At 38.1% G+C, this 20,023-nt stretch overlaps 3 protein-coding genes across 7 annotated transcripts in view; 1 reads left to right on the plus strand and 2 right to left on the minus strand.

Annotated features, from left to right (window-relative positions):
* LOC109398102 (mitoferrin) overlaps positions 1–20,023 on the minus strand; it is a 367,824-nt gene that overhangs the window by 150,215 nt on the left and 197,586 nt on the right. The window lies entirely within an intron of this gene.
* Positions 2,717–20,023, plus strand: part of LOC109418995 (probable nucleoporin Nup54) — a 32,216-nt gene continuing 14,909 nt past the window's right edge. Inside the window, exon 1 of the mRNA XM_019693227.3 lies at positions 2,717–2,916. Within this exon, the coding sequence (XP_019548772.2) occupies positions 2,853–2,916 (64 nt within the window). The 5' untranslated portion in view covers positions 2,717–2,852. The remainder of the gene's footprint in view (positions 2,917–20,023) is intronic.
* Positions 3,005–19,752, minus strand: LOC109398080 (uncharacterized). The gene is made up of 4 exons (XM_029877680.2): positions 19,278–19,752; positions 3,518–3,712; positions 3,308–3,449; positions 3,005–3,250 (listed from the first exon to the last, which is right to left on the minus strand). Exons 2-4 carry the CDS (start codon positions 3,708–3,710, stop codon positions 3,106–3,108), a joined length of 480 nt encoding a protein of 159 aa, XP_029733540.1. The 5' UTR covers positions 3,711–3,712; positions 19,278–19,752; the 3' UTR covers positions 3,005–3,105.

Below are 20,023 nucleotides of genomic sequence, written 5' to 3' on the forward strand. Positions count from 1 at the left end.
TAACCATAGGGTATTTGGTGAAAACCATTCCTGTACCATACAGTGTACCAGCTACAATATAGTGTATTGTAATGGAATGGTTCGCTAAAAGCTTTGCACATTGGTAGCTACTATACATTTACATCCGATCTTTATGTAACAATATATTATACTGTTTTTCTTACGTTTGAACCCTTGGTTTGAACCATTCTCTAGTCTGAATTCGCTCGTTGAGCCACAACCTTCACCCAACCAACGAATTCGATTCGTTAGTTGGGTGAAGTGACAGCAACACAAGGGGCGTGCGCATTGTTTTTTTATCATGTTTAGGTTGGAAGTAAAAAGTAAAATTTTGTAAATTTTTCAATTATTTTCACATTTAGAGCCAAACTGATACGTTATGAAAGATACATATATGACCAATACGAGAATTAATTATTTTCATCCATTTTAGTCGGTGAAGTGAAAATACAGATGATTATGAAACCACCTAGTCCAAAGTGCAAGTACAAAACGCTTTCAATGATCGACAAAATAAAGATTGTCGATGTTTTGCATTTGTTTTGAGGTAATCATAAATATTGTTTTTTTTTAATGAATGAGAAATTCTTCTCGATTATCAGTAATGTTTAAGAAACCAAAAAACTCATTTGGTCGCCCCTCGGAATTACACATTGGTTGTCATTTTCAGTTTGACATTGAATTATGTCATCCAGGTGCTTTTTAGTTGGCTGACAGCTCAACTAACGGAGACCCAACTAAAAAGTCAACCAACTATTAAACCCCCAACCCCCAACCATCGGGTCCCGACTGTATTCCGAAACTATCTTTTTCCGTGCATTTTTATTTATTTATTCAGTTTATGATTTTTTCCGTGCTTTGTTTTGTTGATGTTCGTGACATTTTTGTTGCAAAGGAAATGAAAGAGAAAAAAGTGAATAAGTTGAAACATCTATTTAAAGTCAATGAAATGTTTAAACCAGGTGTCCTAAGGACTGCATATCCAAGATATATGGTGGGCTAGGTCAACCCGGAAAGACGCAGGCCAGATTACCGTAAATCAGTGGATGAGTTCAACACTATTTTTTCTCTTCTTCTCTCATGTGAAATTGCCTTGTACAACAACCGAATTAAATGCGATTTATCTTTGACATTTTTAACATAAGGACAGGACTGGACACTGAAACGACTTCTGATATAAGTTCGTCTTCGCTTTTTAACCTAACTTATAGTTGAATCGAACTTGACAGTTTTCTCATGAGTTGTTATGTACATATTACATAGTTCAGTCAAACTGGAGCCTCAATATTGCAATAACGGTTAAGCACGCTGTAATGATAGTTCCATCATGCCGCTCAAAGTGTTGCCACAAATAATGCTTAGTTTGCAAAACCCAGTTATCTGGCTGGTGGGACATGGGAGCCTAAGCTTCAACTGTTAATGCAATCAGAGGCTACTCAGACTTAGACGAGTTTAGGTTATTTAGTTTGGCTAGAACTGCCATTATCGAAGGAACATGACGAGATAATATAACATTATATGGTTTATCTAATGTAAAACAATACAACATAACAAAAGAGAACCATTCCAAAACCATGATTAAATTTATAACCAGTAGTGAAATTACAATTAAAAACAATATATTTACGGTACATTTTATTGTTTGAAACCATACGTGTACCATACAATGTACGGTATATTAAAGCCCACGTATCAGTATTTCGAACAATTCATTTACAATAAAATATATGGTTTTGTAAAAAAATATATATGGAGAAAAATATTTTTTTATATTGTTACGATACTTAACAACCCGTATAGTATATTGTAAAAATCTTATTTACAATTCACTGTATGGGTGTCTGCAATACATCTTATTGTTTTTGTATTTTTTATTTTTACAGTGGTGTTTATTGTAACAATATGGTTCTAAATAGTACTGTAACAATACAACATTCGGTTTTTCTACTGTATTTTTTATTCGGGAAGATAGGCCAAAAAATTCCTTCTGAACTGCAAATAGCCCTTAAATGCAAATCGAATGCACATTCAAAGAGTGATCTACCCCTTGACGTACATCGGGCACAGTGCGCTGGATAGAGGGCCAGGTCCGCTGTCCAGCGCAGTACGTCCGACGTTAAGCCTGGAACACATAGCGTCCGTTCCGTCGAGGTTTGCGTTTTTTTTACAGTTTTCCTATGGGAAATGTGTCAAACTACTGTCACGCACACGCAAACGTATGCATTGTGTGGGGCACTTTAGGTTTCACGTATGGATTTTGAGAAAATTCGATTGTCGGGTGTGGGGAAACTTCGGGTTTCAACCGCGACGACAATATTGTTGCTCTTAATTAGCTTAATGATGCGCAACAGAAAAAATATAACGAGTCTGGAATAACAAAGAGGAGAAACGTCAAAATTGGAACAGCCGATTTGCTGTCATCCCCATAGTTCCAATCGAGCAGGAGACCTGTCAAAACGACCAGGATTCGCCACTTTGGTATACTCGAGACACTTAAAAAAAAAGATTCAAATTTACTTCGCAGCTGCAACTTCGCATGTGCTTTTAGCGACGACTTCGATTTGGTGGTGCGACGATAATATGTGGATAGATGTGTCGTCCCCTCAAGTGAAGTATCTTCAGTGTAACCGGACCTTAGCTTCCCCTTCGTTCAGTTTCTCAAATACTTCTGCCCTTTTTGCTCGGGTAGGCTGTTGTTTTGTGTACATTTATTTTCTTTTCCGCGGCGGGCTGTCATCAGTCTCAAAACAGTTTGCTCGGTCGCATATTTAATTTGGAATCGTAGTTTTTAGTAGTTCAAGGGTTCAAATTCTCGTAAAAGTGATCAAAATTATCCAGATTAGTAAACTAAGATGTCCTTCAATTTCGGAAACACAAGCGCAACCGGCCTAGGATCTACCAGCACTCCGGCAAAACGTAAGTAGGTGGGAATCTATCCACAGGAGGTTATGTTGATTGTTGTGGATTGCATGGACATTCGGTGGAGTTTGAATCTCCGATGGAGTGGATTTGCAAATCAATAAACATTTTATATTTCTAAAAAACCTTACAAAATAATTCAGCCGTTTCACAAAAACGTCACAAAATACAATATTTAATTAAATTTTAACGCAGAAGTGTCTGCCCCGGGTTCTCAGCGGCTTCGCACTCCTTGGAGTAGTTCCTCGAGTGGCTCCGCTGGGATCTTCGACTGCTCTGCCTCCGGGTCGTTTCAATGTCCTGTTGGTTCTCTATGCTTTGAAATCCCTTTCTGGAAGAAGATATAACTGAAATCTTGGGTATTTTACAATAACAAAAAAATCGTTACCTTTTGTAGCACATGTAACCGAAAATTCCCAGCAGGATGAGCACAAACACGGACGTTATGGTAACCGTTATGTAGATGTAGAACATCTGGATTTTGTCGGAAAGCATGTCCGAGCCGGACGTCGATTTACTTCGCCACATATCTGTGTTGGAAGGGGACAATCAGATGAAATGGTTTTTCTAACTAGATCAGATTCCCCACATTCCTTACCGATAAAGTTTGATTCATCGTCACTTTCCAGAAGGGAATCGGGCAGGGCGGCCACCGTCGTGGTGCTTGCCGTGGTGGTCGTCGTAGTTGGTGGGTTCGTGTAGGAAAATGAAAATGCTGAACGTGTTGGTGGGCCAGGGAACACTATCTGGCCTTTGTCGCTGAGGAACCGGTGACCCGATTTGATGTACATGGCTGCGAGGAAAAGACGAAAATGAAAAGATTATTTAGTAGTTTGAACCAATTGGACATACTGAAATAAATATCTGTAACAGAATTGTTCGTAGCATACAAAACTTATTGGTCTGCCTATTTTAGTTCTCTCTTTTCCATGCCATTCTTAAGCACCAACGGTTTTTTTTTACGAATTTGAGTCAAATATATATGTATTAATGAATACTCTCCAGTTAGTCTAGTGATTAAGGTTATCAAACGCCAATCCGGAGACGGCGGGTTCGATTCCCGTTCTGGTCGGGAAAAATTTCTCGACTCCTTGGGCATAGTGTATCCTTGTATACTTGCCACACAATATACAAATTCATGCAATGGCAGGCAAAGAAAGCCCTTCAATTAATATCTGTGGAAGTGCTCGAAGAACACCAAGTTGAAGAGAGGCAGGCCAAGTTCGAGTGGGAACCATACAGAAGAAGAACTTATGTGTCTCTGACAAATTTTTAGCCGCTGAATCCAAATCCGATTTGATAATATTTGCTCCAGCACGTCACAATTTTGAGCTATACCTAAACTGCCGTGAATCGCATACTTGTCCCATTTGCATAGGAAATCCAGCAAAGATGGGACTGATATGCGATTCACGGCAGTAAATTTATAGGGCAAAATATGCGATTTTAGGCTTTTTTTTGACTGCAAGCCATTAAGCATAGAAAATTTTTTCAAGCAATCAAATAGTAAATTGGTCAATTAGCATCTATATTATCGACTCATGCAAAATATTTCGTTTTACCAAATTAAACGATTTGATGGATCCAAATAAATTTTCAAACATTTTAAATTGGAATGTTCGTTCTCTAAATGGCAAAGAGGATGAGCTACTCCATTTTTTAACAGTCAATAATGTGCATATTGCAGTTATTACTGAAACGTATTTAAAACTTGGGTCTTCAATCAAACGAGACTCAAACTATTTCATTTATAGAAATGATTGCCTAGATGGAGCATGTGGTGGAGTTGCTATCATCATTGACAGGCGCTTCAAGCACCACATTTTTTCATCATTTGAAACCAAAGTTTTTGAAACTTTGGGTGTTTCTGTTGAAACAAACAAAACATACTTTCATTGCGGCCTATTTGCCTTTTCAATGCACTGACTAGCAAAAAGATTTTCTTAAGGACAGACTTGTTGGGATCCCAAAATGGCCGCCACAATGGCCGAGTTTGGCACCTACTCACGATTTCGAGCGCACAAATCTCTTCGTAAACAAAACCAGTGCACCTTATCTTCTTATTTTAAGCTTATTACAAGTGGGCAAGACGAGAATAATGAAATGCACTGTTGTTTGAAGATTGCTTCTTGAGATTTGTGCATTTGAAGTTCTAATGCACTGTTGAAGCGTGATTTCAAGACGTTTGTCCTTAAATCTGATTTGAAAAAAATAACTCGCAACAGGATTTTTCATAATTGGTAATTTTAATGCGAAACACCGTGGAATAATCTTCAGTCCAATTCAAACGGCAGGATTTTATTTCATGAGTGCTCTTCATGATATTTTTCTATTCAATATCCTGATAAACCCACTTGTTTTTCTTCTACTTAAAATCCCTTAACTCTTTTTTTTTTTTTTTTATCCAAACGTTTATTTAAAGGCCCACCCGCCGTGTTCAGCTTTACAGGGCCGATAATCATTTTTTACTACATGAAGTAAAACTAGCACCCTTCCCGCTTTTATTTTTCAAAGCACTTTTTTCTTTCAAACAAAAATCAACTGTTTCCCCGTGATCCGCGTTGAGGGAACACTGGTTTGCGCAAACTTTCTTGGCTTCGTTCGCCTTTCGATTCGATCGCCTGCGTTTGTTTGTCACTTCATTGTAGTCGCTTGATGAGCTTCCATTGTCCTCTACGTCCGTCCACTCGTCGTCGTTGTTTGTTTTTTGCTCTGCAGCAGTAGGTTTAGATGATGATGATTGCTCGCCGCTCAGCGGGGGAAAATCGTCCCGAGTAAACAGCTCGGTTGTAGCGACTGTTGCTGGGGCTGCGTCGGTGACTCCTCGTGGTTCTGTGTAATTTTTATTTGGATGTGCGGCTGGGCTGTACCGCCGACTTGGCTGGTGCGGATAGGATATTGTTGTGTTTTCGTTTGCGATGGATATGTTTGATGGTATGTCACGGAAGAGATTCATCCTTAGCACCCTTACGCCATTAGGAATCCCTGGGAAATAGTGTTTCCATGTTTCACTCCTAATAGAAATCACTTCTCCAAACTGCAACATACTTTCGGTGATAGCTTCGTTGCTCACCGTTGAAGGGAGGTCGTTAACGCGCACGGTAACCGCATCACCATCCACATACACAGGGATTTTGTATGCTTTATTGGAAGCAACAATTGTACGCTTACAATTGTGCTCCAATTGATAGCGCGAAGCAACCTTTTTGTCCACCATTTCGATCAGTACACAATTACGAGTATGGTGTAATTGTATACTCTTGACCAAAGCATAATCAAGATGAATTTCCGTTTCTAAGAATGCCTTTACTTTCCCAATATCGGGACGCACTGGAAGCACACTCACGTCGACAACTAAGACGTTTTCACGCGCAGCAGACATGATTTTTCGTCGATTTCCAATAGGTTTAAGAGAGGAGTATGAAACACGTCCGTCGTATGCGATTGCAGGCAATGAACTGAATCCCTTAACTCTTGATTTGGTTTTAACGACTCAAGTCAATTTTGTAGCCAATTGGTTACTCATGCTGACTTTGATTCTCACCATCTTCCTGTAATATTTCAAATTTCCCATGAAGTGATCTATAATCCCATCAGCTCCACTTTCAGATATCACAGAGCTGACTGTTATGTTATGAAACATACATCAATAGCCATTTAGATGTTAATGTTTCATTGGAAACACAGTTTGATATTGACAATGCCCTCGAAACTTTGACTAGTGCTATAATCGAAGCTAGAAGCGCATCAATACCTAAGTGTGAAGTCAAATTGGTATGCAAAAATAGTACTGAATCATCTATTGTAGCATCTGTTACGTCAGAACTGAAATCTGTGGTGTCCATTGAAATGCTCAGCATGAGAGAAGATATGAAGTCTTTAGCTACAGCTATGGAATCGTCGCAAGAATTTTTGTCTTCAAAATTTGAAGAAATTCTTCGTGACTTTGCATTACTCAAAAAAGAAAATGTAATGCTGAAGCAGGAGTTGGAAGTGCTAAAACATTCCCAAGCGTCTTTGAAAACATCTTTGAATAAACAGGAAATGCACGTTGATAATGCCCACAAAGAAAAACAGCTTAACAACCTAGTATTTTTGGGTGTACCACCCTTGCCTTATGAAAATGTCCGCGACATCACAGCAAAAATTAGTTCAGCGGTTGGAGTTGAACTGAATTCCGATGACGTAGTAGCAGCTACTAGAATAGAGGTAATCACGTTCAAATGTATGCGTGCCTTTTTTGTAGATGTAGTTGTGAAACTGCGAGGAAAATATTTGCACTCTTGCCCCGGACGTTAGTTTTATCATTATTTACCCGTTTTACCCAATTCGATTGGGTAATATTTGCATATGCAATCTGAATAGCCTTTCAATCGGCGTGCACTTTTGTGTGAGGAAAAACTTGCGCTAGTGTTCGTGTGTTGAAATGTCACTTATCTCTATAGGATCAACTAATTCTGCTAACTCACTTCCGCCAGTAAGAGTTGAATTCAAACGGAACTCAGTAAAAGAAGCATTACTTGAGAAGAAAAAGCAGTTTGGTGTTTTGTTGTCAACCCAAATCAATGAAAACCTATTATTCAATCAACAGCCTACCAAAATAACCGTTAGGAATGAATTAACCCCGTTTTCACTACAACTTTTGCGGTATGTGCGAGCCCAGCAAAAAGATCTAGGTTGGAAGTATATTTGGGTACGACGAAATGGATCTATATTGGTAAAAGTTGAGGAGAGATCTAAAACTGCGATTATCAGAAGTCATGACGACTTGGATAAACTTATTCGTCAATTCGGTGGGCAAAGTTTAAAGTCGAGTAATATGTACAACTGATGTTATTTACGTAATTGCTTTCTGTTTTTTGTTTTAGTATTGTTATTTTTCAATGGCTAATTCACTAAATTATTTTCACCACGATATCGATGATTTCAATAATTGTTATCCTGAAATCAACGACAACAAATTACGTATTTTACAGTGGAATGTTAGGGGTCTTAATGATATGCATAAATTTGATTCTGTTTTGCAAATTTTGGAAATGTGTAAGTCGGCACCAACATTTCAAAAGGGCGTAACTGCATTTACAACCAATGCCTCCTCACAAAGTTGTGGAGCGTATCCCATCCCTCTCGAGCAAACCACTAGCACAAATAGAAAGATAAAATCCTCCTCTTTCGATTAATGGATGTGAATTGCGTGTGATGAATGAAATATGACCCACAGCTCTGTGAGAAGGCATTGGTTGCAAAAGCAGTTACGCCCTTTTGAAGTGTTGGTGCCGAAGTTTTCTATTGATGTGATTGGTGAAACGTGGATAAGTAGCAGTAATAGTTCATTATATAAAATTCCTGGATATGTTAGTTGTTTTTCTTGTCGAAATCAGTCAAATGGTGGCCTAGCTGTGTTTGTCAAAAATAGTTTGTCCCAGAAGGTAATAAAAAATGATTGTCAGGATGGGTTCCATCACATACACGTTGAGGTAGAGGTTAGAGGAATATGTTATGATATTCATGGGTTTTACCGCCCTCCCTCTTATGATTTTGTCGATTTCAATGGTCAACTAGAGAATGTAATTGAATCTTTAAATTGTAATCGCTGTTGTCTAATTGTTAGTGATGTTAACGTGCCCGTTAATAATGCTAGCAACAATGCTGTGGTAAGATATAAAACATTGCTGGAATCCTATGGTTTTGTATGTTCGAACACCTTTGTCACTAGACCGGCCAGCGGTAATATCCTAGATCACGTGATTTGCAAATTAGACGACATTGGTAGGATGAGGAACGATACAATTGAAAATGATATTAGTGACCACTCTATCATAATTACCTCCCTGAATTTACCGTCTAAAAACAAAATATTTTGCTTAAAAAAAGAATAATTAACCATCGTCTTCTTGAATACGAATTTCAAAATTTCCTCACCAACATTGGCGATTTAGATGATGTAGATAACTGTTTAGAAAATATTATCGATAAATACTACTCATTACTTAATAATTGCACTAGAACGGTTTCCAAAAAAGCAAATGTTAAAAGTATTTTCTGTCCCTGGATGTCCTTTGATTTGTGGACTCTGATAAAATTGAAAAACAATTACCTCAAGCGTGTGAAAAGGAACCCATCCGACAACCTCCTGAAGGGAATGTTACATCACGTCTCAAGGAAAGTAGAAGCAACAAAAAAGCGTTGTAAACAACAGTATTATGAATCTCTTTTAAATAACACGCCCCACAGTAGGTTTTGGAAAAATCTTAAGCAAATTTTAGGAAACGAACCTAGTCAAAACAAAATAGAACTTTCCTATCAGGGTAGAAAAGTTTCTGATAATCTCGATATTTCTAATATTTTCAATAATTATTTTTCATCCATTGGTAATAATTTGGCAGCTAACATAACTAGTAGCTCAAACTTTCCTTCTTCGATTGGACGTCGGGTTCCTGATTCAATATATTTGCACCCTGCTTCAGCAAATGAAATTCTTTTAATTATACGTGATTTAGAGAATAACAAAGCTTGCGGTCCAGATAATATACCTGTAAAAATAGTTAAAAATAATGCAGATACATTTGCTGTACTTCTACAGAACATGTTTAACAGCATCATTGAAACCGGAACCTACCCTAATGTTCTCAAGGTCGCCAAAGTAATCCCTATATTTAAATCAGGCGATTCAAACGATGTCGGAAATTATCGCCCAATATCAACTTTATCAGTGTTTAATAAAGTTTTTGAAAAACTATTGGTAACAAGAATTTTGGATTTCTTTCATAAGCACGATGTCCTCTACAAACTGCAATATGGATTTAGGCAGGGCTGCAGTACGTTGATTGCTTGTCGATAGCATTTTAAATGAACTTGATAACAGAAAAATAGTTGGTGCTCTGTTCTTGGACCTAAAAAAAGCATTTGATACGCTTAATCACGAAATTCTTTTGAAGAAACTAGAAATGTATGGTATACGAGGGGTTGCAAACAATATCATTCGTAGTTATTTGGAGAACCGTAAACAGTTTGTTTCCATAAATGGCGTTCAATGTTCACAAAAACCCATTAACATAGGTGTCCCGCAGGGGAGTAATATTGGCCCGATATTATTTCTTGCTTATATAAATGACCTAGGAAATTTGCGGCTTCACGGAATCCCTAGATTGTTTGCAGATGATTCTGCACTGTTTTACCCGGGAAGTAATATTAACCATGTAGAAAAAAAGATATCGTCTTTGTGTGGCATTATGCGTCGTATTTCTTCTTTCGTAACTAGAAGAGCCCTTTTGTCGTTTTACTATGCTTATATTCATTCGCAGTTGAACTATTTGGTTTCCATTTGGGGAAGAGCATGTATTTCAAACTTGAAAAAACTGCAGGTTCTGCAAAATAGATGTCTAAAAATAATGTTCAACCGTCCCTTTCTTTATCCTACTATCATGCTGTATTCAAATCGTTCTCACAATATTTTACCTTTGGTAGCCTTATGCGATTTACAAACCCATCAACTAGTTTTCGATGTTCTGCACAGAACTGTTATGCACCACAACATACAATTTCCTCTAGTAGTAAATATATATGGAATCAGGCAAGCCAACAATTTGCAAAGAGTAAGAGCTACTACTAGTTTTGTACAAAAACGAATAAGATTTATCGGTCCAATGAATTTCAATCAGCTTCCTGTTGATTTGAAACAGTTAACAAACCGTAATACATTTAGAATAAAATTGAAAGTTTATATGAAATCCCAACTTACCGAAAACCAACTATGATCATGTTATCATCTGTTAAACCAACTTAAGTTAATTTATTATTATTATCATTTGTAAATCCCTTAAAAGGAATATATATTCCACTGGGATGTTACATTTGTGTAATTTTTTATATCTATCCTGTTTCTTCTAGTTTAAAGTAATTCCAAGCATAGGGTAAGAAATCAAACTTTGAACTAGTCAAATTGTAATCTTAATTTGAACCATTTCGAAATTCATTAAAACGACGTACTTTTTAGGCAAATATTGTCCCGAAAAAGATGTTAAACAGCTTTCCGTAATATAACATGATAACATGGACTTTAAAAGCATTGAAAAAAGCGTTTTTGTCATGGAAAACAGGCAATTGAAAAATCACTGTGATTTAACCTATTTCCCCCCAGAGAAAGCCCATTTTCGGTGCACCCGTACAGCTCATGCATTGCATCACACGCAATAAGTGAATAAGTTAAATGAAAGCTTATTTATCGTAGAATCGACCAACCGAATAATATTCCGCATTATTTGTCATAAAATTATCAAATTTAAGTGATTCTTACTTGGAGAATGTTATCTTAAGTTGAACCATTTGTAATCTAAATTTGAACTAGTAAACGGGGGTGAGCTTCTAGTGTTGGCCTGTAGATTGCGCTAGTGGTTGCTTTGTTTACTCTTGGGGGATGAAAAATTCCAAATTTAGTTTCCAAATTCCTAAAGAATTTCGAACATTCTGAGGTGAGATTCCACTGCCTAATGAAAAATAGGTCTGCGAATTAGCAGATTCATGTGATTTTTAATTGTTTAGCATGGAATTGGCTGTTTTGTGAGTTGCTCGAGCTGCTGTCGCCAGTAGTTCAAATTAAGATTAAAATTGGTTCAAATTATGATTACGATGGTTCAAATTAAGATTAAAATCATTGTTGATGAAAAATCGAATATTTCAATGAAATTCGGTGCAAATACAAACTTTTTACCATTTAACAGAAAGCTTATACCCGTGGCTTTCATGTACATACGATTTTGCCGTAGTAAATTATTTCCATGTGGGAGAAAAAATCACTTAAAATTTGCACTGCTTCAGAAAGCCGCAATTTGGTTCAAAGTTTGATCGTGAATCCAAAAGGCTGCCAAACTGTTGCTGGTTGCAGCACCGGAGCGCCGCACGAACACGTCCGTTCGTTCCAAAATCCGTCGAAAGAAGAACGAGTAAAACAAAACCGAGCATGCCTGAAGCTTGGCTTGCTTCGTCCGTTTTCTGTTTTACCGGCGCATCTGTCATTCCGTTGTTTTATTATGTCGACTATCAGTGTTGGCAAATGCACTGAAATAATTATGCAACTTCGAATCGAATAACATTTTCGTAAAATTTTCAAACACAGTTTCATTGACTACACTATAGACACTACATTCTTCCCCTCCTCTACTCTTCCTGTGAAATGAAGTGCTGGAAGAATTACATGCACAGTCCATAATTCGTATAACATTTGTTTGAATATTTTCATATTTTTCAATCCATTCGTAATCTAATCAAAATTCAATCCAGTCTAAATTGAATCAAAAATATAATTTTTAAAATAAGAACCAATCGAAACTAACCCCAAATTAAATTTTCAATCCATATTATGTCTATAAAATCCAAATCCAGTCTAAATGCAATAAAGATCAATTCAATTCTAATTCAAGTTCAATTCTAATCCAAGTTTAACTCAATCGCAATCCCAATTTAATGCAACTTCAACCCCAATCTAATTCCAATCGAAACAAACAAATGTCAATTTAGTCAAAGTCGAATCTGAATGCTAACCAATGCTATTCCATATTCAATCTAAGCTTAATACATGTACTATCAACATATAATATAGTTACAATGTAAACCCAATTTCAATCTAATCCAATCTCATCAAAACTCATTCGAAATCCAAACCAATACATATCAATTGCACCTCCAACCTAGAATCAACTAAACCCATCGAAACCTTGTACAAATTCCACCTAATGTAAATGTGTTTTCTTTTAATTTCGTCGTCGTTTATTTGTTTCTTCTCCATAGGAAATTGATGAAAATTCAATTGGAATCAATCGAAAACAGGTCCACATTGGAATTTCAACCCTTGCACTGCCTAGATCCAATCCAAATTTAATCAATTCCAAAATCCCAATTTGATCCAAATTCAATCAAAATCCAAACTGAATCTAATTTCATTCCAATCTTCATGTTATTCATATACAATCCAATCAAAATTTAAATTCAATGTATTCCCAACTTGATTCCCAATCAAATAAAAACCCAAACCAATTGCCATTCACATAAGATCCAATTCAAATCCATATTCTCTTGTAATATAATCCAATTCCAGTGCCAATCCGATTCAATCCATTCAAAATCAAAACCCAATTTAATCCACATCCATTCCAAATCCAGTCAAAATAAAACCAATTCCAAACCGTCTCCTATCCTAATCCAATCCATGTTCGTCCCTGAATACTGTTCTGGCACTTTGCACATTTTATCCAATTTAAACTGGACTTTAATAAAAATTTAATCCACATCCAACTCAAATCCAAACCATTTTAAATCTAAACACATTCCAATTCCAATCCAATAGAAATTGAATTCACTTTCAATCCAATCTTAATTCAAACCAATTACAATATATATCCAATGTGATTGCAATTCATTGTCTATCCAAATATAAACCAAATTAAATTCAATCCAATATAAGCCACTCCAAATACAATCCAAATACAATTTCCATCCATATTTAATTTAAACCTATTCAAAATCCAATCAACAACCGATTCAATTTCATACTAGTGCAACTCTAACCCGTGGTCAAAATCAAATCAAATTTCAATTCAATCCACATTTACTTGGAATCCATTCAAAATCCAAACCTATTTCAATCCCTATTCACTTCAATTCTTATTTTTGTTCAACCCACTTCAAATCAAAATTCTATCCAAGCCCAACCCATTGTACAATCCAAATGCATCCAAGTCCAATCGCTGTCCAATCTAAATGCAATCCATATTCATTTCAGAACAAATCCATTACAAATCTAATCCAAATTACTTAGTTTTTTTTTATTTCCATACTCTGTCTCTCTCTCTCATCCGAAAACAAAAAAATCCCTCACTCGATGTCCTTTCGCACCTGCGAATTAATGTTTTTTTTGCACGGCGTCCTCTCGCACCGGCGAAAACATTTTTTCTAGGCGTCCTCTCGCACCTGCCGAACAGTCATCTTCCACGGCGTCCTCTCGCACCGGTGATTTTTTTTTTGCTTGGCGTCCTCCCGCACCTGCGTACAATCTATTCAGCACGGCGTCCTCTCGCACCGGCAAATACAATCTTTACTCCGGTTTTCTTTGATGTCTCGCACCGACAAAAGTACCATTTTAACCCGCACGCCACACAAACTTTTCATCACTTTCCTTATTAGAAGTTTAGGTTCTTCACAATTCCGAGATTTTCACAATACTTACAACGTCCTGGGAGCACTACGCCTACCGGTTACGCCATTGTCGTGAATCCAAAAGGCTGCCAAACTGTTGCTGGTTGCAGCACCGGAGCGCCGCACGAACACGTCCGTTCGTTCCAAAATCCGTCGAAAGAAGAACGAGTAAAACAAAACCGAGCATGCCTGAAGCTTGGCTTGCTTCGTCCGTTTTCTGTTTTACCGGCGCATCTGTCATTCCGTTGTTTTATTATGTCGACTATCAGTGTTGGCAAATGCACTGAAATAATTATGCAACTTCGAATCGAATAACATTTTCGTAAAATTTTCAAACACAGTTTCATTGACTACACTATAGACACTACACTACCCTACTATTTGTAGTTTTTTTTTGTTTTGATTTTGAATTGTGCTGTCCAGTTAGTATGCTTGGTTAGTTGCGTCCACTACCAGGAGGCTCTGTAGAGCTTTTTGGTGTGGGGGATAGTGGCGGGTAAAAAAAAAGAAAAAAAAAGAAAAATTCGACTCAGTTATTATTGACGACGATCTGAAACTTGTCCACTGTGACAATCCCGGTGTAACCAGAAGCGGCCCGGATTGTATGCAGATGTAGTTGCCGGCCAGCCAATCGTGTCTGGTGAGCAGGAATTATTCGAAGTTCGAGAGGCCATCGAAATCATTGAGGAGGATATCATTAAAAAAACAACGGAAACAACACACTAAAATTCCTAATTCTTCCTCGGTAATAATTTTTACTGAGTCTAAACTGTAAAAGTAAATTTATACTGAGGAACCAGTAAAATGCTATGAAGATAACCGATGCCAGTAATTAATTTTACCGATTTCTCAGCAAGATAAATTATTTTTACAAACTTCAGTAATAACATATACCGATTAAGATTGTTATTGCATTACTCGGTACTTTAAGTGGCTCATCGACGAGCTCAGTAATTAAAAGTACCGTACAATCAGTAAAAAAGTACTGAATACTCTTCAAAACTTTAAACGAGGTCTCAGTTCCCGTCTCCCGGAGTATATATGTGTAACGCCATTTGTATTTTCGAACGAAAGCGTGGTGAGTGCGAAGCGGTGATAATTCAGAAAAAACAGGCCTATGGACAAAAAGTTTGGCTCAAGACGAAATTCAGGTACTTTTCTTACTTTAATACCTATAGGTATACCTTTCGCATTTGTAAAATGTTATCTCTTAATTTTAGGTCACAAAAGCATTCCAGCAGCATTCCTATCTCCGGAGTTTCCACGCGCTCCGGAAGTCAGTGCTTATGATGATGTATGATGGGGTCTTGTGACACTCCTGGTTTGACGGGGCTGTATTAAGAAATCCGCATTCGGTTCTACGCATGATGGCAGCAGTGCTTTGGGTAATTTGGATGATAAATACAGTGCTTCGGAAGATATCCGGGAAATCCACATGTAAAATCATCATCAAAGCAACAGGTACACAGCACGAAGGAGGACTTAGCCTTTCTACGGCTTCCCGTCACATACACATGCTCTGGGGCTTGTTTCGGAGCATTACAAATAGGTATTATTCATATAATTTCATGCCATGATAAATAAATACTTTGAAAAAAAAAAAATTGACAAATCATTCATTATTTTCATTTTGTTGATTCCCGATAAAAAATAGGAAAAATCATAAAAAAAACCACTAAGGTTTTCAGTATAAAAAAAAACAAAAAATTGTTTACTGATTACTCGGTATTCCCATTACAAAGTATTCAGCATTTTTTTGACGAGCAGCTCAGTAATTTTTGACATTTTGTTAAGCATAGCATATTACCGAGTAATCGGTAGTTGATATCAATTACCGAGGCGACTACCGAGAGCTCAGCAGTTGAGAATTCGGTACTTTGATAACCGAGCCCGGTAATAAAATCTTAGTGTGAACGGATGCGGAAGAGCAAGAGGAACCAATCGAAACTAAAAACGAACGAGATCGGGAAGTACGTCGAAAGGAAGGCATCGAAACATTGAAAGAGGTTGCAAATGCGATCACCGAAGCGATTGGAAAACAACAGGCATCTCAACGTCGAGCTCAGTTTGTTTCATCAGGTTCGAAGGAACACTCGCGCCCGAAGAAGTTATGTGCTCGATATTTTTATTTGTAATTTGAATGTAACTTTTATTGTATTACTATTCATCAGAAATCGGCTCAGTGAAGTTTTTCATTAAATAAGCGAGCCTACAAATAAACAATCTGGAAAAAAAATCAACTAGGTGGTGGTAGTGGACAAACGTCAAACTCGGACAACAACCGATGCGAGCGGCACGGATGGCCGGTTGGCCAACTATCTTCTTCTTCTTCTTTATGGCTCTACGTCCTCATTTGGACTTGGCCCGCCGTTTCGATCTCCGGATATGCGATCCATAGCCTTAACCACTAACTATAATTTTTTTAAATAGACCGTTAAATCAGTGTAAGATGGGAATTATCAGAGTGTTACGTCTGTTTGTCTGTGCCATGACCATCTGCTTATGAAGCATATGTGTAACCACTTGCGTCACGGACCCCGGCATGTTGTCATGAATTATATGTACCGTAATCCGGGGTTACATTGAACACTTTTTTCGATCTTTCTTTGACAGTTTCCTTGCACAGGCAAACCTTACACGGAGAGACGAAACTACCCAAAAGTGAGTTCTTCCCACCCAACTTCGGGGTTGCGTGCGTCAAGCCAATTTTGAGTTGATGGAATCGATGTTTTTGTTGGGTTGTTCCCGCTTGCTTCCATTTGAAAAAAATACCTAATTTTAAGTTTTTTCCACCCAACCGAAATTTTGACTAGGTTGTATTCACTCAAATTTGAGTACTGTGCTAGAAACTCAGTGTTGGCTTGAAGCACGGAACTGCAAAAGTTGGGGTGTTTCTCTCTTCACTCTCTGACAACAATAGAACGAGCGCATGAAAAGGGAGATGAAAAAGAACTCAAAATTGAGTTTAAAAGTACCTAATTTTGAGTTTTTCAGTTTCTCCGTGTACATGTTACATGATTTATATGTTTAAAGCAAATACTGGTCCTCTGCACAGACAATGCACCGAGAGAAGGAGAGCGTCCAACATACAGGGGATGGCCAAAATGTTTGGGATAGGCAACTTTTTTTTCTCGCATAAAAAAAATCAACATGCTGTAACTTTTCATTGAGTGCTCAAAAAATCTCAAATTTTTACTGTTTGTCAACCTATTATATGTGCATGATTGGTACAAATTTGGGCTCGATTGATTAATTTTTCGCGAAGTTAGAGCCGTTCGGGTAAAACATTATTATTTAGACAACTAATTTTTGAACTGTCATATCTCGGAAACCAGTAAACCGAATTGAATGATTTTTTTAATGTTTATCAACAATATATTGATACTTAATACGACGTTATAAAATGTAATATTTTCTCACGGCGAATTAAGTTATACCGGATAGAAATTTTTACCCATATAGAGGAAAATAAGTCAAATTTACAATACCACACAAAAATTACCAAATGTGTTTTTCCTTCAATCTAAATAGGCTCTAACATATCTGATAAGAGATAACTTGAGAACAGAAGTGAAAAATCTTTGGATATTAACACTAAAACTTATTGACATTGATGTATAAAAATGACATTTTTTCGAGAAAAATCCAAAAAGTGTCAATCCATGATAACATTTTTCAACGTTTAAAAAGTACCTATGTTTTAATAGTTTGTGAAGCATTCACATATTCTTAGTGTACGTTCAAAATTTCATTCAATTCGGTTAACTGGTTTCCGAGATATGACAGCTCACAAATGAGTTGTCTGAAAAATAGTGTTTTACGAAAACGGTTCTAACTTTGCGAAATATTAATCAATCGAGCCCAAATTTGTACCAATGATGCACACATAGGGCCCATATAGCCGAGGCGGTAAACGCACGGGTATTCAGCATGACCATGCTGAGGGTGACGGGTTCGATTCCCGGTCGGTCCAGGATCTTTTCGTAAAGGAAATTTCCTTGACTTCCTTGGGCATAGAGTATCTTCGTGCCTCCACACGATATACACATGCAAAATGGTCATTGGCAGAGGAAGCTCTCAGTTAATAACTGTGGAAGTGCTCATAGAACACTAAGCTGAGAAGCAGGCTTTGTCCCAGTGAGGACGTTACGCCAAGAAGAGGAGAGGAGGATGCACACATAATAGGTTGACAAACAGTCAAAATTTGAGAATTTTTGATGCACTCTATGAAAATTTATAGCTTGTTGAACTTTTTAGTGAGAGAAAAAAAAGTTGCCTATCCCAAACATTTTGGCTATCCCCTGTAGCTCCTGGTCCTCACAAGTTCCTACCTCATGCTTCCACGGGTCAAGCGATGACAAAGACCGCCAGCTAAGAGTTGTGTGCTTAGCTAGTAGTGCAGCCTGGGCACTGTTGTCCTTCTGACTTCAGCTAGATTGAGGAGGTACGAACCGAGCGTCTGTTCACCAAGGAGGTGCGGCTCAAACAGCGTCTGTTCTGGCATTCAGCGGCTGAGTAACAAACGCTTCACCACGCCCAGCTAGATCCAAGGTGGTAGCCCCATCAACGTGGTCGTCCCAGTGTTGGTTGGGACGTTAAACAGAACTGGCACGATGGCCCTCCGGCGAGACAGGAGCGTTGGCGTAGGCCCAATAAGCCACCCGTAATAACATAGCCATTGCGAATAACATAGGAGAAAATACGACTCGATACAATCGACTTAGACATCTGACCCACGCGATAAATAAGGACTACGATTGGAAACTTGGAACATGGAATTGCAAGTCACTTGGTTTCGTAGGATGTGACAGGATAATCTTCGACGAACTACATGTCCGCAACTTCGACATCGTGGTGTTGCAGGAACTTTGTTGGACTGGACAGAAAGTGTGGAAAAGCGGGCATCGAGCGGCTACCTTCTACCAAAGCTGTGGCACCACCAATGAACTGGGAACAGGATTTATAGTGTTGGGCAAGATGCGACAACGTGTGATCGGGTGGCGGCCGATCAACGCAAGGATGTGCATACAAACTTAACATAAAGTTGCAATATTTTCAACGTGGGATGGTTTACCCCTCGTTAAAGTACTCTAGGGCAGCACAGTCGGCGAAGATTGTCATTCTGAAGAGTATAAATGGAGTCCACAGAATCTTACCCACATGCTTACCAATCAAACGTAGTCTGCAATCGACCGAAGTAGATCGCTAAATTCCATCACATACAAGCGGGTCCTAGTGATTGACGACGTGTATATTTACTCCTTGAACTGGTAATTTGACCCTTCTGCAGAGTCTTCAGAACCTCGTTAGTCGTTAATCCGCTGGCTGGATAGTTTGCTGCATTAACAGCTTATTCCGAACTTGACAGCAACTGGAACACCATTGAATACAGTTAGTCCAATTTACAGTTCCCGAACGCGTGGAATCTAGTGACACTTATTAGGCACAAGTGCGAAGCCCTCTCGACACGGAATCGAACACGTACGCGAACCACGAATCTAAGGCAGAGATGCTTCCGCTTGCCAATACTATCACCGACTGGCGTAGACCATCAGGTTCCAAAACCTCTCAACCTAGGCGCTATAGTCCCTAACGCGCGTAGGGACAAAGAACAGGATTGTTTTGGTTTGCGATTTCGTTTCGATGCGCTGATTTTAATTCAATTAGAATAGGGTGGCTTTCTGGTGGCAGTGATGCGCCTTTGTAGGTGTTACTAATAGACATCTATGTGTTACAGGGTAAGTGTCAGGCCGTTGTTGTTGCACACGTTGCACATAGAGTGAACTCCGAAAGGAACTATGTCGGGAACGTTAAGGTTAAAAGATCGATGTAATTTTTATATAAGTAGTGCTAAGTCGTGATTTAACACATGATTACTAAAGAATCTTGGGCGTTGCAATAGCTAGTAGGTACA

Source organism: Aedes albopictus, chromosome 2 (assembly GCF_035046485.1).
Source record: "Aedes albopictus strain Foshan chromosome 2, AalbF5, whole genome shotgun sequence".
Taxonomy (NCBI): Eukaryota; Metazoa; Arthropoda; class Insecta; order Diptera; family Culicidae; genus Aedes; species Aedes albopictus.